General features: G+C 33.4%; 2 protein-coding genes across 4 annotated transcripts in view; one reads left to right on the top strand and one right to left on the bottom strand.

The window, feature by feature from the left end:
• Positions 1-25,848, bottom strand: part of LOC145242158 (ADP-ribosylhydrolase ARH3-like) — a 64,335-nt gene that overhangs the window by 23,979 nt on the left and 14,508 nt on the right. For 2 of the 3 annotated variants that reach the window (XM_080105137.1, XM_080105135.1), the window contains exons 2-3: positions 13,523-13,640; positions 3,688-3,901 (exon numbers count right to left, since the gene is read on the bottom strand). In XM_080105137.1, coding sequence (XP_079961263.1) covers positions 3,688-3,901; positions 13,523-13,590 — 282 coding nt within the window. In that variant the 5' untranslated portion in view covers positions 13,591-13,640. Of the gene's footprint in view, positions 1-3,687; positions 3,902-13,522; positions 13,641-16,521; positions 16,768-25,848 lie in introns of those variants that run through there. The other variant, XM_080105136.1, reaches the window with a different exon arrangement.
• The window catches only part of LOC145242160 (ADP-ribosylhydrolase ARH3-like), an 81,518-nt gene continuing 71,637 nt past the window's right edge, over positions 15,968-25,848 (top strand). Inside the window, exon 1 of the mRNA XM_080105139.1 lies at positions 15,968-16,057. The gene's annotated coding sequence lies outside the window, so the exon portion shown is untranslated. The remainder of the gene's footprint in view (positions 16,058-25,848) is intronic.

Below are 25,848 nucleotides of genomic sequence, written 5' to 3' on the forward strand. Positions count from 1 at the left end.
ATAACATTGTTTGAAAAGGAAGAATTAAATTCCCATTCAGTGTGGTAATTTTCCATGACGAGGGCTAAGGTACATGTGCATGGAGTGCAAATTCAAGACGGGGGATTTTAACGCCTCCCAGTGGTGGAGTTATCCTGGAGAGCATATCCCCCATGTGTGTGTCATCATTAAAATCATTGGTTGATTTGTTTTATGGCATATCAACTCTTTTTTAGTTATTTAATGCCAACGTCATTTATTTTGCTAAACAGGTTTTCATATTTAAAGTGGTACTTGTGTAGTATTAGGAATCCCAGCTTAAATGCTATCTAGGTAGTTTCATTTCCCATCAGCGAGTTGGCAGGGTCACAAAAGGTTAGGTTTGACAGGTATCAACCTAGAGAGAATGCACCGGAAATTAGGGGTGACACGGGAATTATGGTCATAGGCTTCCGGTTGACAACCACATGGACGGAGAGTGGTTTAGGCAGCAGAGCAATGCAGATCGGAGATCCAGCTCTCCGACAACCAGGGTTCAAGATGATAGGCTTGCCTTGAAATAAAAGATTGAAGCTTCAAATCCATCTTGTTGTTTATCGATGCATCTGTCTGCAGTGACCATTCCCCATGAGATGGAGACCAGCGTCCAAGAAGGCATCAAGGCCAAGGCAAGCAGGTATGTACACATTCTACATTGCACATACATGTCTCGAAGACTTTCAAGGCAAGAAACGGTGTAAGGATAAAAACACACACCCACACACAAATATAACAGTGAACTGCACGTAATATACGTAAGAGCATACACACACCCATATATGTAAGAACACAGACTCTTAAAATTACCTGTAAAAGTAAAAAGAAAACAAAGTACAAGTAAACGAAATAGTAAAGTGAACAAACAAATAAATAATAAATAAACACGCAAAAGCCTTCTTTAACACTTGTACAGTTTAATGGAGACATTAAAAAAATGAAAATACCGAAAAAGGGTTATATTGTATGTATCCGTTATGGAACAAAGTTCTCCGAAAAAAAAATTTCACTTAATTTCATCAAGTAGTTTTTTTTGTTTTTTTTACAGCGAAAAAACAATTTGTTATGATACTGAGCAAAATGTTTGATTTTTAGGAAGAAAATCTAGTATTAAAGATGGGGAGGGAGTGTCGGTGCTTTAACTGGAGTTATCTCTTCATGGCATGTTAAAAAATTCCATAATGGCTGACTTCAACGTGCTCTTATAAAAACATGTTTTTCCGTTCTACAAAAAAAAAAAACTACTCGATCAAATTAAGTGAAATTTTTTTAGATCTTCAGTCCAAAACGGATACGTACAATATAACCTTTTTTCAATATTTTCACTCTTTAATGTCTTGATTAAACTGTACAAGTACCAAAGTTGTTAATATTTTCAAATATTTAATAGATTCTATTTTGCATATAAATCATTTGCAGATTAATTTCTTTTGCATATTTAATTAATAAATAGTTAAGTAATAAATAAAATAAGGAAGATCTTTTGCTTTATTTATGTAACATGTTATCGTTACACAAGACTTTACACATAGTCCTTTCATACTTTTGCACATGTGCATTCTTACCAGTGAGCAATCAAGAAAACAAATCAAATAATTAATCCTCCAATACATACGTTGTGCAGAGTGTTTATCTGCTTGTATCTCTTTCATAGTCGCTTATATCATTGTTTCTGACTGGCTGTAATTTTCTCTTGGTTATTTATCTTCTGTTTAACTTAAGATGAATCTGCGAATGCATGGAAACACAATGGAGACTTGCTGAGTTTTCAAAGGTTTTATTTAAAGAGCAGTTTGTTCATTGAGAGGAGAGACCAATATGATTAATTAGCCAATTAATTATTTGCTTACTTAATTTTCTTAACTTAATCTTAATGATAGCAACATACAAGTAGAGTGTCGAAGCAACATTCACTTAGATTTCGAAATTATCGGGCACATCTTGTCTGTACTCCTCCCAACAAGAGATTGACTTTTAAAAATCATTTTGCTTCTTTTTTTTCAAAGGTGTGATATCATCACTTTCCATATTTTAACACCTGCATTTGTAGCGTGTTTTCGTCTAGGATACAACCTTTGATCCCAGCTTCACTCATGGCACCTACGGCTGGGTATATTTGCATTTTCTGCCAGGTTATCCTGACATTTACTAATGTAACCCTTGCTAAAATTCAAACTAGTTAACTTAATCTCTTCTTACTGGCATAGGGCCCCAATATAAAAAATTGGGCTTATAGATATTAGATGGGCATAAGCTTACTGTTTTTAAAAAAAGAGATTGTGTAAATACCCTCCCAACATGATCAAACAATTCCTTCAAGAATCCAGTATCTTTGTCACATTGGTCTGAAATCAACACATTCTACGATAAGATGTTTCACCTTATATTGGACATGACAAATCATGTATCAAACAGGAATAAATGCGATTCTATTATGTTTCTGAATTTTTGAGATGACGATTAATCATATTATTTGGATTATTGAGACTACTGTTTTCATCTTGAGTGTTATTTTCACAACGTTCCAGTCGATGCAACTTGTATGGTGTATCCTGTCAAACTCAAGTGTCTTTCTGTTGAATTTGAGATCTGCACAGAATTTCAAACGGAACTTGATAAACGGGAGTAGTATGCTCTTATTTTTGTCAACCATGACTGGGTAGAAGTTTTAAGTAATTCACAATTGTATTTTGAGTGTCACCTGCACTGAAGACTGAACCTTCAACCTCCAGAAGAATGTAATTTGCAACTGAATTTTGCCAAGTATGCTATCCGCTACACCATGAATCGTTGTGCTCAAAAAGAGAATAGTAGTCCAAATAATGCAAATAATATGAGTGGTTTTTGTATCACCAATACAGAGTCAGGCGATGACAACCTCCTCCCTTTGTGAGCCATGAAAATGTATAAAAACGGACTAATATTTTAATTCTATAGCTATAGAATACAAACCTTGTAAGAATAAGCATTGTTGTTAACTTACTTTTAGTTTGTGTGAATTGTATTTTGAGTGTCACCTGCACTGAAGACTGAACCTTCAACCTCCAGAAGAGTGTAATTTGCAACTGAATTTTACAAAATACTTTATCCGTTACATGGATAAAAAAATACTATCCAGATGTGATCAAATGATTCCTTCAAAAATGCAGTATCTTTTATCATAAAGGGCAAAAATCAACACAATATTTGAGATAAGTATTAATAATTCAAAATATTTTGATTATTAAGAATTCCTTTTCTCATCTTGAATGCTATTTTCATGTTACGGTCGATGTAACTTGCAAACTTGTCCAAGTGTATCTTGTCGAACTTAAGAAACTCGGGAACCCTTTATCCATGTTCTAGGTCTATCAGTTAAGTAATTTGCAATTGTATTTTGAGTGGCTCCTGCATTGAGGATATAACCTGCAATCTCCAAAACATTGTACCTTACAACTGAATTTTATCAAATACTTTATCCACTATGCAATGGATCCTTGTACTCAAGATGAGAACTGTAGTCTGAAAAATCCAAATAATATGAAAGAGTGGGTTTTGTACTGCCAATATGGAGTTAAGTGTTGACAACCTCTTCACTTTATGAGTCACGAAAATGTATAAAAATAAACTATCCAATATTATAACTTTATAATATAGCAAACCTTACAAGAATAAGCATTGTTGTTAACTTACTTTTAGTTTGTGTGAATTTTCTTTATACATAAACAAAGCGACTGGAGCAATTCTCATTCCACCTCCATTTCCGTAAGAGCCTGCCCCATTAAATTGCAGAGTGGCTGGCAGGAAAAAATCTACCATGTATTTTGAAGACCAAGCCGAAAATATTTTAGTGACGTGCCCACCATAGGCACGCTTATTTCTGTTTGCAAAATATTCTTTGGCAAATCTGTGAAAAAAAAAAAAACAAAAAAAAAAAAACAGCTGTATTTGATTATGCTCATTTCTCGATTCTAAACTAGCTAAAATATGATAATTAATAAATCTATCAGGAAAATCAAACGTTGGCTGGGATTTAGTGATGAACACTGTCATGTTTCTGAATTTTTGCAATGAGGATTGATTATTTGTATTATTTGAGTTCTTCGGACTACTGTTTTCATCTTAAGTGTTATTTTGCACCATGGTTTGGTCGATGTAACCTCTGACCCTCTTCAGGTGTATCTTGCTGAACTCAGGAGTCTTTCTGTCAAACTCTAGAATCTGCACAGAATTTCAAATGGAACCTTTTATTTAATCCACAGGGGTAGCATGTTCTCATTCCATCAGCCATGACTGAGTAAAAGTCTTAAGTAATTCAGAATTGCATTTTGAGGGTCGACTGCACTGAGGATTGGACCTTCAACTTCCGCAAGAGTGTAACTTATGACTGAATTTTACTCAATCATAGCTGACGGAATGAGAGTATGCTACCTCTGTGGATTAAATAAAGGGTTCTGTTTGAAATTCCATGCGGATTGCCAACTTCAACAGAAAAATGCCAGAGTTCGACAGAAAGAGTTGGATATATCTGAAGAAGGTCGATGGACTGTGTTTTTTTTCACTCATAACACCATATTATTAATACATTTCTTATACTCCTCCCCTAATCTATATATCTATAAAAGTGAGAATGTGTGTGCGTTTGTGAGGACACTTCTCAACCTATATACTCAATGAATTTTTGATCTACAGACTTGAAGTTTGATATATAAGGTATTCAGACATGTGTAAAACTTTTTAATCTGTTTTCATCCGAAAAAAAAAAGAAATCATCCAAGGATGTCTGGATGTCTGCATAAAAATAAGTTCCTGTTATCTAAACTTAATCCAGACTAAATAAAAATAGGCTTGATGCAAAGTATTCTATAAGATAAAAAAAAAAAAACCTAAGACTAGAGATAATGTAAAATTAAATTATAATTATAATAGATAAAGAGGAATACCCACAATAAATAAATGAATAATTATAATACAAGATAGAATTACAGAAACACCTAACTTGGTTTAATGTAGCATTTTAAATTCCTAGTTAACCTAGAGCTTATATAATTTTTAAATCCTTCTATCATCACATTATTTTTAGAAGTGATTTAGATCTAAAGGTTTTTTTTTTAGGCGTAAAAAAGAAAGTTTGTATTGTTTTACTAAGTGTAATATAATCTTCCGTTTTTTTAAAACCGCAAATCCATGTTATTTTTGTCAGTTCCTTAACTCATTATTATAAGCGTTAGCTTCATACTTCTCCAAATTACTCATTTATCACATTTTATTTTTTACAGGTAAATATTATCAAGTTTTAACTAAACGTAAATAACGAAGTTTTTATTGTTTTACTAACTTTCACAGAATCCCCCATTTTTTTAAAACCACAAATCCATGTTTAATTGTACATATTCTATCCTTGATCCTGAATTCAGGATTTGATTGATTTCTCATTCGTTCCTTGAACCCGCGAAATCTAAATAAAAGCTAAAATTAAATTAGAATATCCTTAAAAAGGGAGACTCATTTAAAATAGTGCCCCCAAAATAGGCTAAAAACTAAGTTATAGGAAGATGTTCTTGACTGTAAGAGTTGTACGAAACTAAAAAATAAGTATAAATATGAGCTCCATTTAATATGGAGGGGAAAAATAAACGTGTTCACAACGGATTGAAGAACTTGTTGGGAATAGTTGTAAGCGTCTCTGAGGAGTGACTGGATGGAAGATTTACAGTTTTATGGAAGAGAGGTAATTGTCCATCCTTTCACAAAACAGCTGTAAGAGCTTAACGCCAAAAAAGTGAATTTCTATTCATGTAGGTTGTGATTTTATTCAATTGACGTATATATATATATATATTTCGGACGATATCAAAACATCGTTAAACTCACTACTCGTTCAAGCAGCCGCCAATAGCGTAATGGTTAGAAGCCTTGACTGCCGTATAAACGGTCGGGTTTCAATCCTGGCTTGAGGTAGTTGCCTGTCTAGCCGCACTGATGAGCTGTGAAACAGCGAAACAGTACTGTATGTGGATGACTATAGTGCTCCTCACCTTGAGTTGAGCATATTGAGAAGTGAAAAACGAATTACCATTAGCATATAAGCGACGCTCTTTGTGTAAACAAATCGAGCGGAGGTATTTCGGACGATATCAAAACATCGTTAAACTCACTACTCGTTCAAGCAGCCGCCAATAGCGTAATGGTTAGAAGCCTTGACTGCCGTATAAACGGTCGGGTTTCAATCCTGGCTTGAGGTAGTTGCCTGTCTAGCCGCACTGATGAGCTGTGAAACAGCGAAACAGTACTGTATGTGGATGACTATATATATATATATATATATATATATGTACTTCAGAATAATTTTATTTAACAATCAGTTGGTATGGAAACCTGTGATTATAATATTTACAAAATATTATCGGCGGTAATATTCTATAAGTTATCCCATCTAAATAAGAATTGCTCGATATGCAAGATAGAGCAAATAAATTAAATTGCGATTCAATGAATTTCAAAAAACCCTTATTGAAAATAAGTGTTTGAGTTTCGATTTGGATCATTACCCAACTACTTTAAAGAACGCCCACCATGGATTTTACCACAATTTTCCTATACTTTTCTTCAAATCCTCTTGCTACAGGACTTCTAACTAATGAATTATTTTGACTTTGTGTTTCCATGTCTCATTGACCTTAGCAAATAGGGTACATACCTTTATAAATATTTGCTAATATTTTCTCTCCTGTGATGAAATGGTAGACATCGAAACCCTATAGGTTAAGGAGATAAACTTTCTAAAACATTCTTTGTCTTGATTAGAATAATAAAAATCTTTGATATGAGACTCAAACACTTCATTTCAATAAGGGTTTTTTGAAAATTCGTTGAATCACAATTTAATATATATATATATATATATATATATATATATATATATATATATATATATATATATATATATATATATATATTTACCAGTGGTGAAAAAACCGGACTAAAGTGCTCAGTGTGTAGTCAGAGCAGTATATAGGAAATTTATTACTGTGAGTCCAGAATGAGTTTAAAAATTGTTTCAGCTAGAGGAAAATCCTCAAAGAGAGGAAAAAATCCAACTAGCATCGTCAGAATTCATAGAGTCCATCTATGAATTCTGACGATGCTAGTTGGATTTTTTCCTCTCTAAACAGATGAGAGAAATGTCTGGTGTGTATGATTTTCTATTATTATTTATTCTGGAAAATATTTGTGTGGCTTTTCTCTTAGCATTCAATATGAAATATGTTGGATATTGCAAGGTTTTCAAAATTTTTGTGAGGTATTTGAATTCTTCATCTAGATATTCAGGACTGCAAATTCTGAAAGCGCGTAAGAAGAGACCAATTATCATCCCTGTTTTTATTTTATTATTATGGTGTGAATAGAAATGTATGTAATCGTTTTTGTGTGTAGTTTTGCGGTGAACTTTGAAGGATAGTTTATTATTGGATTTTATAATAAGTATGTCAAGAAAAATCATACACACCAGACCTTTCTCTCATAAACAGGCATCTTCTTTTACCTACACACACCAATAATACAATAATCTGTAACACACTGAACAAACTAAAAATTCCTATCGTACAAACCACATCACTAACCATAGGACATATATTAAAAACTATGAAACATCTCTATAACAAACCAGTTTCCAATGGAGGTATATACACTATTCCTTGCCATAATTGCCATCATAAATACGTTGGTGAAACTCAGCGTAAATTGTAAAAAAAGGCTCAATGAACATAAAAGAGATATAAAAAATAGCAATTATCTAAGTGCATTATTCTCTCATTCATTGCAACATAACCACACCTTTGACTTTAAACAAGCAAAAGTAGTTAAATTTATTTCAAATAAACCGCGCTGGAGACTTCTTGAATCTGCGCTTATCGCAATTTCAAGCACTATTAAACAACGTGGAGGTTTCTATAACACAGTGCCATTAATAAGTAAACTTTTATTAAAAGAACATTATTTAACTTTAGACACAGGTTAACTTTCTCACACCATTCAAACACCCCCTGTAATAATTAACACATAATCTCAATCAATAAATTACATAAAAAACACTCATTTCATTTCTATTACAAACTTATATTTGAATTTTAATAGATATATCTTTTTCCCAATAAGAATATTAACTGCGTTCATAGTTTTAAAATTACATTAACGACTATATGACGTCACTAAAATTTCCTTCTCTTTAACAGCGCCAGCCCTCCCCTTCCTTTTTGAATTTCCAACGTCTTTTTCCGTTTCTCTGAAATTGAACTGCGTCACACTGTGCACGTGAAACATTTTCAAATATTTTGTACTGGTATTTTTTGTTTCTTAATCTCATTTATCCAGAGGAAGTCTCGAAATAAAGACGAAACATTGATGAACACATAATACAGTTTGTTCCTTTTTATTTTATATATATATATATATATATATATATATATATATATAATTATTTATATATATATTTATATAAACGCCGAATACTCAGTGTAGCTTAATCGCTATATATACTTTATAAATTACTAACTAGCTCTACCTACGTATTGAGCACTTTTGAAATAAATACTTAAAGCTTACGCATAAATCTATACTTTCGTATATTAATTTTATGTGAGTAAATGAAGTAGTTATATATATATATATATATATATATATATATATATATTTAGAGAATATATTTTTATTTATATATTTATATATATATATATTTATATATATATATTTATATATATATATTTATTTATATATATATTTTATATATATCATATATATTTTTATTTATATATATATATAAATTTATTTATATATATATATGTTTATTTATATATATATATATATATTTATTTATATATATATATATATATATATATATATATATATATATGACTGTTGAATGTTAAACTTTCACTTACTTTTGATTACTTTCGATTACTTTCGTTTTTGGATAAATAATTAAAGATTAAAATGGAATGAAATTTAAATTACCGTTCCATTATTAGAACAAACGTAAAACACAGGTTATACAAGATATTTTTACTAATTACAAATTTAGTTCATTGCGCATTTATTCAAATGGTCCTTCCTCTCACAACGTCAACCCTCCCTACCCAAGAATATATATAATAAACTCCCTCTATATAAACTCAAGGTTTCTTTTTTTGCTTATTTAATTATGTGAAACTACAGAATAGTTACAAAACACCCGCCATCCGTATTCAACTAAATCCATAACAAGCGACATGAATGGTTTATCTTAGCATGATGTTGGATGGCCATGGAGGAGGATGAATCTCTAGGAGATTAATATTGGTATTAAGAGTTACATTATTTGACTGCAGCTATGCAGATGATCTGAGGACAACGGATAGGTGCAAACAGGTAAGTCAGATGCCACTGCACTGGGGAAGGTAATTGCAACCCACCTCATGTATTCTGCCAAGTTAAAAATCATGTGATGTCTTCAAAGGAATCGGACCAACAATGGACTGAAGTCTTTGGAGAACACTAACCATGATTTCATCTATGGAATGAACATGCCATAATACAAGAAGAAGAAGAAGAAGAAGAAGAAAGGAAGGAAGGAACAAATTTACTCTAAGAAATCAGGAACTTTAAAAGAATTTGAAAGATGACTACGAGAACTGATTTCCACCATTCCTCAAAAGTTTCTTGGAAGATCAACTGATGCAATACCCAAGCGGTTTGAGAAACTAAAGTCAAATGGTGGCGGACATATTGAATTCTAAATAAAATCTCATATCATGCGCGTTATTCATTGTTTCTAAAAAAATATGATTCATGAATAAATTACAAGATTTTAAAAATAGGAAGTGACTTTTTACTTACTCTGTAGAGTATAAGCAAACTTCAAATGTGACTGGGTGTGTGTGTGTTTTTTATCATGGCATACAGACTGAACCATTATTTTCTTTTATTTATTTACTACTTTGTTTCTCTCTCCTCCGTTTTCCCCTTATCCCTTTCGCACCTATTTCTTTATCCAGACCATTCCTCTCTCTGGACACACACACATAACTCAAGTCAGCATAAAGGAAATAACTATGTAAAAAAAAACAGAATTACTTCCCTTTGCATCATAGTATTAAAATATGGGTTCTTTATTATTGTAACAAAATTCAAAAATATATATACGTAAAAAAATATATATATGTAAAAAATATATATATGTAAAAAATATATATGTAAAAAAATATATATAAAAACATATATATATATGTAAAAACATATATATATATGTAAAACAAATATAAGAATAAAAAATATAAAATATATATATGTAAAAAATAAATATATATATATGTAAAAAATATAAAAAATATATATATGTAAAAAATATAAAAATATATATATGTAAAAAATATAAAAATATATATATGTAAAAAAAATATGAAAAATATATATATGTAAAAAATATATATATATATGTAAAAAAATATATATAAATATGTAAAAATATATATATGTAAAAATATATATATATATAAATATCTAAAAAATATATATATGTAAAAATATATATATGTAAAAAAAAAAAATCAGAATTACTTCCCTTTGCATCATAGTATTAAAATATGGGTTCTTTATTATTGTAACAAAATTCAAAAACTGAATTTCAAGTGAAACCAATAGTATTTACTGAATTGTCATGTCGCTGTAATTTATCTTTTTAGAATTCCATTTTAACCCCAAACAAGGCACAGTTCCACTTTGAAGTAGGGGGCTACTATCAGGAACATAAGTTGCAGGGATATTATGAAGGGAGATAAGCAGCAAAATATCTGTTCACATTACACTTGAACTTCTGCATGTCAGTACAGTTAGGAAAGCTGAGTTCCGAAAGAGAGTTCCAAAGTCAAGCAGTTCCGGGGAAGAAGCTATTTGAGTAGAAGGCTTTCTTAACTAGGAATTCCTCCTGTGTAAGGGTGGGATTTTGCTGCTTGTTGGGCTTGTCGATGTATTTATGTTGAGGAGGGTAGAAGTGCTTGTAGTTTATCAGCGCATTTACCATTAAAGAACAGGCAGAGGGATGCAACATTACATCGATGGGACAGAGGTTGAAGCTTAGATGACAGTTCAGGATCTATCAGGTTAGCAATTCTCTTTTGAACCCTGTCCAGGAGTGAGAGACTAGTAGCAGATGCACCAGCCCAAACGTGATAACAATACTCCATATGTGGCGAATGGTGGCCTTATAGAGGTACAAGATGCTTTCAGGCGTAAGTAGCTTTCTAGCACATTAGAGAGTACCCACCTTCTTTGCAGCAGTCCTGGCAATGCTCTCAATGTATCTGTTCCAACTCATGTTCGCTGTGAATGTTAGGCTGAAAAATCTGCATGATGTATAGACCGGTGATGAAACAAAAGTATCATATTCCAAAAATCATATAAATTGATCAAGCAGTTTTATTTTTGAATAAGAAAATCAAATTCTATGAATAACTGGGAGCAGCTGCCTTGCCCACCATTTTGAAAACTTGCAAAATTTATTATTTAAAAAGAAAACTATTTGATCAATTTACAATGCAGTTCAGAATTATGTATGAGCAAAGGACTACTGGTTCTATAATTATCCTAAGCTGCAAGAGAGAACATTGGTAAGAAGAAGAATCTGTATTAACAGCACATTCTTGGCTTGATTTTGTGAACGAAGATTCTATGAAGGTTGGTGTCCACGTTGACTGCAGGCACTGGTGAGCCTGATGTGGGACAAGCAAGTTTGGCTGCAGCAGCTGCAGTCAAAATTCACATCAGGTATAACTGCTGAGACTTCCTGGATCTTCCACCTGCAGCGTGATACCTCAAAGGAAGTGACAGGTGTCACGGTCAGCAGCAAGAGTAGACCACTGGTGGGGGTCAATGTGGCAGTCATCAAGGGACTACTTCGGAGAGTCTTTATATTGTTTTTTCGGTGTCCCTCTGTCACGGCGGCCAATAGAGAGTTTGCCAAGAAGAATTGGCAAGAAGAAGAACCTGTATTAACAGCACATTAATAGACATCTTTAATGTTAAGGTATAAATACATCAGGGTTCTGTACTGAGTTTGTTGGTTTTCATTTGTATCTAAGAAGCATGATCCTGGGAGTTTTGTGTGGATTGTTCGGAAGAGATGTTTTATGGTGATGATTTAGTGTTTGCAGATTAAACAATGGAAGGTTTACTTGTTAAGTTGGAGATTTTGGAGAAATGCTATGGAAAGTAAAGGTTTGAGAGTGAAGATTATCAATAATGATCAGTAGTTGTAGTTTTGGAAAATCCCCAAAAAGAGGAAAGCTCCCCTGCTCAATTTGTGGGAAGGCAGTTGGGAGCAAGTCAAATTTTCATGCTACTTATAAGCATTGGATACACGAAAAGTACAATGGAATTACAGGTAGGTTGAGAGATGATAATCAGTTTGTGTACCAAAAGTGTTAAGGCAATGAAGACGGATGTGAGAAAATACATTTGAATTGCGAGGCTATTGCGTTTGTCTAGTTTTGTTACCATTAGTACATACAGAGGATCCAGTGCAATATGAAGCATTAGGAGTGGATAGAGTAATAGCAAGAAACTTATGCCATTACTAACCAACAGAGCATTACCATTATTAAGTGAAGAGTCTATCAGGCATGTGTAAGTAGTGTTATGATGTATGGAATAAAACCTGACCAGTGATTTTTGAGGATATGCTTTGCATGGATAAAAATGACATGAGAGTGATACAATGTGTAATGTGAGTCTTAAAGACAAGATTAGATCTGATGACAGATATATACTCGAGAATCAAAACAATGAAAAGAATATGCTATTGTTATAGCCCTAGTGATTACTAACCAGCAGAGCATTACCATTATTAAGTGAAGAGTCTATCAGGCATGTGTAAGTAGTGTTTGGTGTATGGAATGAAACCTGGCCAGTGATTGTTGAGGATATGTGTTGCATGGATAGAAATAACATGAAAGTGATACAATGTGTAATGTGAGTTTTAAAGACAAGATTAGATGTGATGACTTCAGAAGCAAATTAAATTTGGACGATGTAGGGAGATGTGTAGAAAACAGGAAGCTTCGATGGTATGGTCACATTAAAAGAATAGACAATAGTTCTTGGGTTGGAAGATGTAGAACAGTTGAGATAACAGAAGTAGTTGGTGTGAAAAGACCAAGAACAAGCCGCGCATACATGATTCCCCTCTGGTGCTGCATGTGAGATAACGCCACAAAAAATAGTGAAGAAATCATGAATGTGGAAAGACCAAGGAAAACATGGGAGGAAGTTAAAAGGAAAGATTTGAGACAAAAGGGATCAAATAAAGACCTGGACAGAGATAGGTTGATTTGAAAATCAATCTCTAAAACTAATGATGATGATTATTATGATGATGATTATTATGATGATGATTACTAAACGGATGATGATGACGATGATGATGATCAATTAAGGAATAAAACAGATGCAGCATTTTTATTTTGTTTTTATAAATGCTCAATTCTTCACTTACCGATTAGCCATGTCTTCAGCGTTGAATCCTTTATGTTTAAGAAGTGAGGCCTCAATACTCAGGCGCATTTCAGTGTCATCCGTATAGAGGAGTATTTTCGTATCGCCCTTGCTTTCATCTACAACAGAAAATAAGAAAGAATAAATAATTTTCTTACCAAGGCAAAAGCCACAAGGATGAGGGTTTTCTTTTACTGCAAGTCTTTGAGGTTCAACTACTGGTAAGAACTACTTCATACATCATCATGGTATAGTATAAGCTGCTTAATGGTGCTGATGGTGGACATGACTACAGACTTCTGGAGGTTAAAAGATCCCATTCAGTTTAAAATGTGGTCATAAATATCGCACTGCTGGCTGAGATGTCCGATATCTTACACACAATGTTTTGGATTATTCCATTTGATCTGTCCACTCTGGAAATACTAGCTTACTATCCTATTTTGAACATTCAAACGGATGTCTGTTTCTCAGACATAAAAGAACTTTATAGTTGGACTTCTAAAGCCGCAAACATCATCAATTTTGCAAAATTTTTTTCTTTATCATTGTTGAATTTAATAATTCAATACAAATATTATCCTTATCTTAGTATTGTGTGTCTTCTGTACGTTTTTCTTCTAGCATTCCAACGTTGGCAAATGAGAAATGAAGCACTCCCTTGCCAAAATATTTTAGTGAAACCATGTACTGAGGTCTACTTGAGTCTGGACGTGTAGTGAGGGCTAATTTTGTCCGACCATGTAGTGAGGGGTGCCTATGCCTGGTTGTATATTGAAGGCTGCTTGTGCCTGGCCGTGTAATGAGGACTATTTGTGTCTGGAATTGTAGGGAGAGCTACTTGAATCTGGCTGTGTAGTGTCTGGTTGTGTAGTGAGTTCTACTTGTGTTTGGATGTGTACCGTGGGTTACTTGTGTCTGGCCGTGTACTGAGAGTGTACTAAGAGCTACTTGTGTCTGCATGTGTACAAAGGCTACTATGTTGTGAGGGCTGCTTGTATCTGGCTGTGTAGTGAGAACTACTTGTGTCTGTCTGTGATGGTTCTTTGTCTGGTTGTGTAGTAATGGCTACTTATGTCTGGATGGGTACATAGGGCTATTTGTGTCTGGTTTTGTAGTTATGGCTATTTGTGTTTGGCTAGGTACGGAGCGCTACCTGTGTCTCGCAATCTAGTGAGGGCTATTTGTGTCTGGACATGTAGTGAGGGCTAATTTTGTCTGGCCATATAATGAGGGCTACTTGTGTCTTAAAATGGTGAGAAAGCGACTTGTGTCTTAAAACGGATGGAGGGTTACTTGTGTCTGGCAATGTAGGGTAGGCTACTTCTGTCTGGCTGTGTAGTGAGGGTTACTTCTGTCTGGCTGTGTAGTGAGGACTACTTGTACATGGCCATGTAGGGGAGGCTAGTGTCTGAAAATGTAATTCGGGCTACGTGTGTGTGGAAATGGAGGGAGAGCTACTTGTGTTTGGCAATGTATGGAGGGTTACTTGTTTCTGGACGTGTAGTGATGGCTACTTGTGTCTATGTAGTGAGGGCCACTTATGTCTGGCTGTGTAGTGAGGCCTACTATTTTTTTTTTTCTTGTTTTTTTTTTATTTTCAAGACTTGTTGTTCAGTCAAGTTCTTTTGGTGGCACTTCCCATTCATACATCTCCAGGAGAAACCATCCTTTACACACGATCTTTTTTTAAGTAAACATTTGTGTTTACAATTGTTGCACCTCATTTTTGGGGGACAGCAATTTCTTCTCCTGGCAATATGAGATTGTCTGCATCAATGTTTTCATTTCTTTTTCTAACATGTATGGATTTATTTTCTTGACTGTCATTTTTCTGTTTGGCGAGTTTGAAAATATATTTGTTTGTCAGCTTTTTTTTTTTTGGTTTAGTTGCTTTCTTCCAATTCGAATGTCGTCTGCTTCCATTTAGATAGTGCTTTTGGCTAATCAAACTCTCAGAAATTCAATTAAATAAATAAATAAATAATAAATTATTAACTAATCAGAAAATAAAAAGTCAACTCCCCACCCCTTAATATCACCTTAAAAATTACTAAAAACATAAGAAAAAAAAAATTTAAATAAATAAAATAAAAAGTCGAGTTAGCATTTCAACAGTTGAACAATGCTCGGCTGACACTGATGATTGCTGGTCTTGCCCGATCCATGCTTGACGGGAATCCACGAGAATTTGGGTCAAATTATGCAAGAGTATCAAAATGTTTTATATGTATTTATTTTGCAAACAGAAAACAATTTCAAACAATAATACTAATAATAAAAAAAAACATAAATGAACGGTAGGTTTTTGCTTTTTATTTATTTTTGGATGTTTCTACATTTTACAATTTCATTTTACAGTTATTTTGTTGTAGCGTTGTTTTTATTTTATCGGCAACGCTCGGTTTTATCCGGCTGTTGACGTCATGCGCAGACAAAGCCGAGCAAATTCTGAGTTACGCCTGGTTCGTTAAATGCACAAGTACCAAAAAAAATTAGATACTAAAATGAAATAAACATATTTTCAGTTTTCAAGGTAAGATTTTTTTGTTATTTTTGATTATTTGCATTTGTATTTTTTCCGGTTGTTGTTTTTTTTTCATTAGTCTGTGTCTGTTACAACGCTCAGCTGACACTGATGATTGCCGGCCTTGCCCGATCCATGCTTGATGGGAATTCACGAGAATTCGGGTCAAATTATGCAAGAGTACCTAAATTTTATTTGTACAAAGAAAATCACCTTTAAGCGATTTAAATGTTTGCTTTAACTACAACAGAACACCGACCAATAAAATTTCTTTTTTTTACAAGTTTTCGGTGTCGCTGACAATAAATCTGATATTACCGTTTGCATAGTATTATCCCCTGAACCCTCGCATTATTATGCGCCATATCATTATCAACGCTTCGTGGAATTTTTAATTCTTTTTTACTTTCAGTTTTTCAGTGAGTTTTTCTCAGCTTAGAAAAAGAGTTCAATACACAAAATCAAAAACTTACCAGCTTCCAAATTATGAACAAGCTCCTTTACTGATTTAAGTTGAACCTTTCCAATAAATTAGAACGGTTCACCAAAACAATCCCCAACGAGGGTCCCAATTAGGCAACCTCGGAAACGGGATGCAAGCGAAGCAAGTTGAGATTCGGCCATTTTTGTTGTCAAACAACTTCTTAAAATTTGTGGATGAGTTAGCATCGAGGTGAATCACAATCATCGTAAATAGAAGGCCATTATCACTAAAAGTCACGTGACCTATTATCATTACATGATAAAAGTACAGAGACGGTCATGGTTTAGGAAGGATGGTCACACACATGATTTTAATTTTAAATTAAAAAGGCACCTGTTTTAAAATAATTGTTAAATAATATGTTTTTTACTATCTTTTTATATATTACTAGCAGGAAGACTGATGTGGCCCGGGATTAAATGATGATCAGCGAATATTTCACACTCCTATATTTTTATTGTCATCGAAATCTGTGCAATCGCCTAGAAGGAAGCTTCACATGCCTCCATGCAGTAACTTAGTCTAAAATTTATGTTATTCTACATTGCACTCTAGAGAATCTACTGTTTCTTTTATAAAATTATTTTATACAAACTTCTTTTCAGTTAACGAACAAAACAAAAAAAAACATATATTTACATGCGGGGTTTGAACCTACAGACTACGTCATGCAAAAACAAACAAACAAACAAACAAAAAACAAAACAAAACTAAAACAAATAAATTTTCTGTCTGGCTGTGTAGTGAGAGCTACTTGTACATGGCCATGTATGCGAGGCTAGTGTCTGAAAATGTAGTTCGGACTACATGTGTGTGGAAATGGAGGGAGGGCTACTTGTGTTTGGCAATATAGGGAGGGTTACTTGTTTCTGGACGTGTAGTGATGGCTACTTGTGTCTGTGTAGTGAGGGATGCTTGTGTCTAGATGTGTAGTGAGGGCCACTTATGTCTGGCTGTGTAGTGAGGCCTACTAGTACCTGGCCATGTAGTGAGAACTACTAGTGTCTGGCTAGGAAAGGCTACTTGTGTCTGGAAATGTTGGGAGAGCTACTTGTGTCTGTCCATGTACTCAGGGCCACTTCTGTCTGGCTGTGTAGTGAGGGCTACTTGTGCTTAGTTGTGTGATGAGGGCTACTTGTGTCTAGAAATACAGGGAGGGCTACTTTTTGTCTGACAATGTAGGGAGGGCTACTTGTGTCTGGACATGTAGTGTGGGCTACTTGTGTCTGGACATGTAGTGTGGGCTACTAATGTCTGGCTGTGTAGTGAGGGCCACTTCTGTCTGGCTGTGTAGTGATGGTTACTTGTGTCTGGCTGTGTAGTGAGGACTACTTGCGTTTGGCCGTGTACAGAGAGCTACTTGTGTCTGGTTGTATAGTGATGGCTACTTGTATTTGGCTATGTAGTGAGGGCTATGTGTCTGGCTGTGTAGTGAGGGCTATTGTGTCTGGCTGTGTAGTGAGGGCTACTTGTGTCTGGCTGTGTAGTGAGGGCTATTGTGTCTGGCTGTATAGTGAGGGCTATTGTGACTGGCTGTATAGTGAGGGCTATTGTGTCAGGCTGTGTAGTGAGGGCTATTGTGTCTGGCTGTGTAGTGAAAGATACTTATGTTTGTCCGTGTACAGAGAGTTACTTGTGTCTGATTGTGTAATGATAGCTACTTGTGTTTGGCTGTGTAGTGAGGGTTACTTGCGTCTGGCTATGTATTTTAGGCTACTTGTTACTAGCTTTGTAGTAAGGGCTCATTGTGTCTGGCAGTATAATTATGTCTAATTGTGTCTGGCAGTATAATGAGAGGTAATTGAGTTTTCCATATAGTAATGTCTAATTTTGTCTGGTAGTGTCGTAAGAGCTAATGAAGTCTGGTTGTGTATGAAGTATGGGCTTATTTAATGTGAAATGATTATTAAAGATCATGTGGCTGTGTGGTTTAAAGATATAAAGTCAAGTGTTTGGCAGCAGAGTGAACATATCAAAGTTAAAAAGTCAAACTGATAATGCAAATCTCATGGGAGTGCTGTCTATTTTAATTTAGATTAAAAAACGACTTTGTGTTTAACTCTTTGGCAAATATATACGGAGCTAATTTTGACATAACCTGTAAAGCCAACACCCATAATAATTTGTAATAGCAACAAGACTTTTATGCAAGCAACAAATGAGGCTTAAAACAGTGATTGTTCAGAAATCTTAAATATGAAAAAACAAAAATAAAGAAATATTTGTATGATGTACGTAGCTGTGATGGAAAAAAATATTGTACACCAAAGATCATATTTTCGCATGATTGGTGATATTATTGATGATTTTATATGAGCATTTTGTTTAATTTCTGATTATCGATGGTCCAAATGGTTGTAATGAAACCGCCATTTTACTTTTCGTTCTAACTCAACAGACTTGTCACTACTTTAGTTTCAAAGTAAACAAACTCTTTCAAATAAATTAACATACAAAAAAACTTATCCAGGTAGGTAGAAGAGTACTTTATCTTACTTTTGGTAATATTTACTAGTTGTATATAAATTTTTACTACCCCCCCCTCTCCCTTTGTGTTTTTTTTTATTGGCTATTGTAAAAAATGTCATTTAACCTTTTATTTAATTTACTAAAATATGGATTTAAGTAAAAATAAGTTTTATTGGAAGCAATGATAGTGCATTTTACTGTAAATAAATGACCTTATACAGAGTGCGACACAAACATCGATAGCCACACTCTGTATGAAGGGATATGATGAACATCACAGGTAAGTGGGATGTATGTTTTCTTATGATGATCTAATTGTAACCCCCCCCCCAAAAAAAAAAAACAAGAAACAAATAAAAGATGGGTGCAAGTCCAAAATCCAACCTAATTAAAAAACAAAAAGGCAGAAAAATCTATATCTATACTATAATGGAACGAAAATGTTATATTTCTAAACCATGCTAAATCAGGTTTTGAACGTTGCTCAACAGAGTAAAACCTGAGTTATAATTACGATTAAGACAAAAAAAATAAGATGGAATGAGGATTGTAATGAGAGAAATGGAAAAAATAAAATAAATAAAGAATTGGATTAATTAAGGTTTAAAGTCCCCAGCAGTACGGAGAAAAAGAAAAAAAAAGAAAAAAGAAATGGTCTCTGATCGACACCGGTTGACCGTCACCTAAGCACATGACATTTTGGAAACATACTAGTGTTAAAACAATTAATCCGAATTGGGAATTGAAAAAAAAAAATCAAAATCAGAAAAATGTGTGCTTATTCTCCAATGCCAATATATGCACCTGTTACACGAGTTTTTGCAGCATTCCCCCACCCCTCCAAAAAATAAAAAACTTTTGATTTAGAAATTTTAAATTGAATTGGAATCAGAATCAGTAATTGTATCAGAATTGGTAATTTACAACAGAATCAGTAGTTGTATCGGAATTAGTAATTTACAACAGAATTAATAATTGTATCAGAATTGGTAATTTATAACAGAATCAGTAATCGTATCAGAATTTGTAATTTACAACAGAATTAGAATTGGTAATTAACAATGGGATTGGTAATTGTATGAGGATTGGTAATTTATAACAGAATTGGTAATTTACAACAGAATCGGTAATTGTATCAGAATTTGTAATTTACAACATAATCAGTAATTGTATCAGAATTTGTAATTTACAATAGAATCGGTAATTGTATCGAAATCAGTAATTGTATCAGAATTGATAATTTACAACAGAATTATTAATTGTATCAGAATTGGTAATTTACAACAGAATCAGTAATTGTATCAAAATTTTTAATTTACAACAGAATTATTAATTGACAACAGAATCAGTAATTGTATCAGAATTGGTAATTTACAACAGAATCATTAATTGTATCAGAATTTGTAATTTACAACAGGATCGATGATTGTATCAGAATTTTTAATTTCCAACAGAATCGGTAATTGTATCAGAATTTTTAATTTACAACAGAATCGGTAATTGTATCAGAATTGGTAATTTACAACAGAATCGGTAATGTTGCCAGAATTAGTAATTTACAACAGAATCGGTAATGTTGCCAGAATTGGTAATTTACAACAGAATCGGTAATGTTGCCAGAATTAGTAATTTACAACAGAATCAGAAATTATATTGGATTTGATAATTTGCAACAGAATCGGTAATTGTATCGGAATTAGTAATTTACAACAGAATTGGCGATTGTTCCTATTTACAATGCCTCCCCACGGGGCAGAGTTAGACACCAGGGTCGTTTTTTAACGTGGAGAAAAGGAACAAAAATAAAAATTGTCTCAGTTGTGAAGGATTTCTCCTCCACTGACAGAGAACAAGAAATTGAAGTGCAGCATCTGAAGAACAGATACTACACTTTTGGATTTATTTGCTTCCCCACTGAGCAAATTAGGCACAAGGCCGTTTTTTAAGGTGGAGAGAGAGGGAGGGGGAGGGAAAGGGGGGGGACCAGCTCCCGAGAGGTGGGAAATGGGAGCTGGATAGTAACTGTGGTCTGTAGGGTGATCCCTACATTGACCAAGTTCAGATATGTGGGGTTATCCCCACATATGGTCTTTGCTGGTCATTGCTTGCAGCATCTGTCGGAACAGATACTACACTTTGATCTTGTCCCGAAGGCCAAGATCCAATCGGCAAGATGGAATCTGCGATAGTTTCGGAATTGGTAATTTACAACAGAGTCAATAATTGTATCGGAATTGGTAATTTGCAACAGAATCAGTAATTATATCAAATTGGTAATTAACAACAGAATCATTAATTATATCAAATTGATAATTTACAACAGAATCAGTAATGTTGCCGGAATTGGTAATTTACAACAGAATCAGAAATTATATTGGAATTGATAATTTACAACAGAATCGGTAATTGTATCGGAATTAGTAATTTACAGTAGAATCGGTAATTATATCAAATTGGTAATTTACAACAGAATTGGTGATTGTATCGGATTTAGTAATTTACAACAGAATCAATAATTGTATCAGAATTGGTAATTTAAAACAGAATCTGTAATTGTATCAAATTGGTAATAAACAACAGAATCGGTAATTGTATCGGAATTAGTAATTTACAACAGAATCGGTAATTATATCAAATTGGTATTTTACAACAGAATCAGCGATTGTTTCGGAATTGGTAATTTACAACAGAATCAATAATTGTATCGGAATTGGTAATTTACAGCAGAATCAATAATTGTATCAGAATTGGTAATTTAAAACAGAATCGGTAATTGTATCAAATTGGTAATAAACAGCAGAATCGGTGATTTTATTGGATTTTGTAATTTACAACAGAATCAGTCATTTTATCAGAATTGGTAATTTACAACAGAATCAGTATTTATATCGGATTTGGTAATTTACAACAGAATCGGTAATTGTATCGGAATTGGTAATTTACAACAGAATCGGTACTTTTATCAGAATTGGTAATTTACAACAGAATCAGTAATTGTATCGGAATTGGTAATTTACAACATAATCAGTAATTGTATTGGAATCTGGAAAAATGTTACAATCGTTCCATTACATTAAAAAAGAAACTATTTTTTTAATGTAAGGATGCATTTTTCATTTAATTTACAAAACTTTTTGACAAACAATTATAGTTATATTATTTTTGGTAGGGGAAAATAATTATTTTTTAATGGACAATACAAAATTGGTGGGGGTGGGGGGGGGCAGGATTTTCCCCACATTAAAAACTGACATTAAAATTGAGAACTTAGGACTAATCTTTTCTTGTCCTTGGTCAATGAAGGAGGAATTCTTCTAGACCAAGAAATCATATTAAGACCAAGATTTTCTTTTTGTTTGAAAAGAAGTGGCCTCAAAGGCTTAATGTAAATGGTTTTTAGAATCTTCAAATGATAGAGCAGGAGCGATTTACTTAGAATGGCGAATAATTTGACACTGAAATTAGAGGCACAGGAATGCTTATTTATAAAGTGCTTTCTGATGGTAAGGTGTCGGGAGAGTTCTTATTTAGAATTCAACCTGATTTAAAAGCAAAACTACAGAACAATCTTTACGATGTACATATCCATCACAAACTGTAATTGTCCTTTTTGTTTACTATTAAAAATTGATTTTCTTAGTTAAAATGAAAACTACTTGATCAATAAATGTGATTTTTGGAATATGGCATCTTTGTTCTGTGACGGGTATATACATCATAAACATTTTTTTTGTATTTTTGTCTTTTCAATTAGGTTGAATTCTGTATAAGAACCTGCAGGAGCAATGAAAGTCCATTTCACTGTAAATAATAGGTGATAATATCTATTATAATAAAGCCATATTCCTGTTAATTTGTTTGTTCAAAATTTAATTAATATGGACAAAATGTACATAGTTTCACAAATTAATTTTCATACTGAAAACGAACGTTTATACACTTTCATTCAGCATAATTTATATATATATATATATATATATATATATTATTTATTCAAAGGAAATCTACGTTCAAGAAGTAACTTCATTTGCATCTTGTACATTAAAGAAAGTATATTTTTCATAATTAGCTCCATGTTAATTATTTGTTGTAATAGAATTGTTTTAATTGTTCTATTTAGAAATATCATTTAAGGTTGACTTATTTTTTATTCAATTTATATTTAATTTCATTTCAATTATTAATATCCGACACCAGTTGTCTTTAAAAACAGTAAGTTTATTTATTTAGCTGTGAGAGTTATTTCCCCCTTTAATTTGTGGTTAAACCCTCCACCCATCAATGTTTTAACCTGGCAATGCCAGGTATATACAACTAGTATGTATATATTTATAAAGATTATGACACTTATGGCCTCGATTTTTATAAAAGGATTAGGGGTAGGAAGGACCCCATGGAGGTCACAACAAAGAATACATGAAATGAACAACATTGGAAGTATGTAGATTCTGACTCCATATAATTAAAGACAGACAAATATTGAAGGTTGAGAGCCGATTTTATTTACTACTAACAGTTTGTATTAGGAGAGGCAAAGTGTTCGTAGGATGGAATGTAATTTAACGAAGAATGGATTGTCCGATGGAGACATTTGACAGTTTGTATTACGGTGAAATGTTCGTAGAATGTTTGCAGGTATGTACGATTTAACAAGGAGTGAATGTTCGTAAAACGTTTGTAGGTATGTATGAATTGACAAGGAATGAATGTTCATAAATGTAACTTATCTTTTGGACGATGGATGTGGTAGGGGTAGGCCGGTCATCCTGCTGTCGGTGATGTGTGTCCTGGCTTGTAACTGGAAAGCAGGTGACTTCTTTCATCAGCAGCTAGCAGCCCGGCGTCTTCATCTTCTTTTTCCTCCTCTCTCCTCTGGTTCCCTAAAATCCCTCGTTTTATAGTGGCAAACCGGCTCCCAGTGACTGTGATATTTTAAGTGTTTATTTTAGGCGCGGAGCTCTGCCATTGGTCGATAACTATTTTGTGGTTATCTTATTTTTTTTCTTCTCAAGCAGAAGCGATGCGTGGAGCCATGTGCAAAAGACGATTTTTCATTTTGTCTCTCATGGTGGATACGTTAAAATCCGGTTCGCTGCTAATTCTCATCATTGTTCCCACACACTAAGAACATTTTGGAGTTAAAATCAATGTATATAAACGTTTTAATACATTCTTTTTTCATCTTGAGGAGTAACACACATACACAGGGTGCAAGTCTAGAATCCAACTTCATTAAAAAAAAAAATCATTATAGTGTATGTATCCATCACAGAACAAAAATGTTATACTCATAACGTCACATAAATTGATCAAGTAGTTTTATTTTTTTCAAAAAAAAAAAAAAAAAATTTTACAATGAAACGAAAATAGTCTCTCTAGATCTGCCATATTTTATAAAAGAAAATAACTCAATTTGAACTACCGAGATTTTAAACTCAGCCTAATGATGGGTACGATATACTATTAATCACTAAAAATTGTAAAAAGGATGAGTACTTTTGCAACCAACTTTTTACCAACATAATGTGTCGTAAAAGATGGTAGATGTTGATGTCCCTAATTTTCGAGAATAGTATCTCTTCTTCAGGAGGAAAATAAAAAGAAATGTACAGCTGCTCTGTGAGGCTCTTTGTCTATTTTATTTATTTTTTCTTTATTTCCAAAAGTCAGTGTCGCAGACTTGCTGTCAAGTCTATTTCCAGGGTACAAGTTGTGATGAATATTAAGTATTATTGGGAATTAGTATAGCTTTTTTTTATGTATGTATATGTATTTTAATATGTATATTTCAAGATTATGACAGGAACATTTTTATATAAATTTATAAGTTTGTAATAATAGGGAAAAAAATGTTTTAATACTTTTTTGATTTTCAGCAGTTATAAAAAAAAAACAACAAAAAAAAACATGGCAGCATCCTGCCTGGACTCCATTTTGTGAAAATCATGATTCTTGTTGCATATTTGCACATTTCAAACATGTTTTGGTAAATTTTTACTGTAACTGCAACTCAACACAACCTTTAAATTGATGACTTTTAGAGTTTTTTTTAGAGAACGAATATCACATTCAATTTCGGGGCAGACAAGTATCATGTTGACAAGAAAGTTATTGCAGTTTTAACTTTTCAATTCAGATGAACATAACTCAGCTCAAACAAAAATTTATTGATCGAAATAAGCACCATCATAAGTACTAGAATTAACACACTTTTGCCAATGCAAAACAAGTGTATTTATGCCAGTAACGTAAAAATGTTGTATTCTGGTGGCGATGAAGTCGCTGAAGGTGTTTTTGATATCGCTTAAGTTTTTTCTCATGTAGAAAGTTGTCAAGATACTTGAAAAAGTGGTAATTGGTAGGTGAGAAGTCTGGAGAGTATCGCGGATGAGGCAGAGTTTTGTAGCCCGATTCATTCAACTTCTGCAGGGTCGGTTTAGCAATGTGCAGTCGGGCATTGTTGTGGAGGAGAATTGGGCCTTTTCTGTTGATTAATGCCACGGTGAGATCCACTCAAACAGAAAAATGACGCACAGCTCCAACTGTAAAACTCAGTTGCGCGTGCGCAGCTGTGTAAAGATCGTTTCAGCTACGCGCACATTTCCTTTCTACACCCACGCAAATTCAGTGGGAATAAAAACTGAAACTCTGCCTTTTCACGCGGACGTCTTCCAAAACACTTTACGTCACAAAGACGTTTTTTGATCCAATTGGATTACGAAGAAAGAAAATTTCAAAAATATTTTTTTTGACAGTGTTCATGGAGCCGGTTTGAAATCTATAGAAAGGGCATTTTGTGCCAAAACCAGTCAGTAAACCCCAGCCAGCATACTGTAAACATCAACAT

The sequence above is a fragment of the Euprymna scolopes genome, chromosome 21 (genome assembly GCF_053919585.1).
Source record: "Euprymna scolopes isolate OS-2025 chromosome 21, ASM5391958v1, whole genome shotgun sequence".
NCBI classification, from domain to species: Eukaryota; Metazoa; Mollusca; class Cephalopoda; order Sepiida; family Sepiolidae; genus Euprymna; species Euprymna scolopes.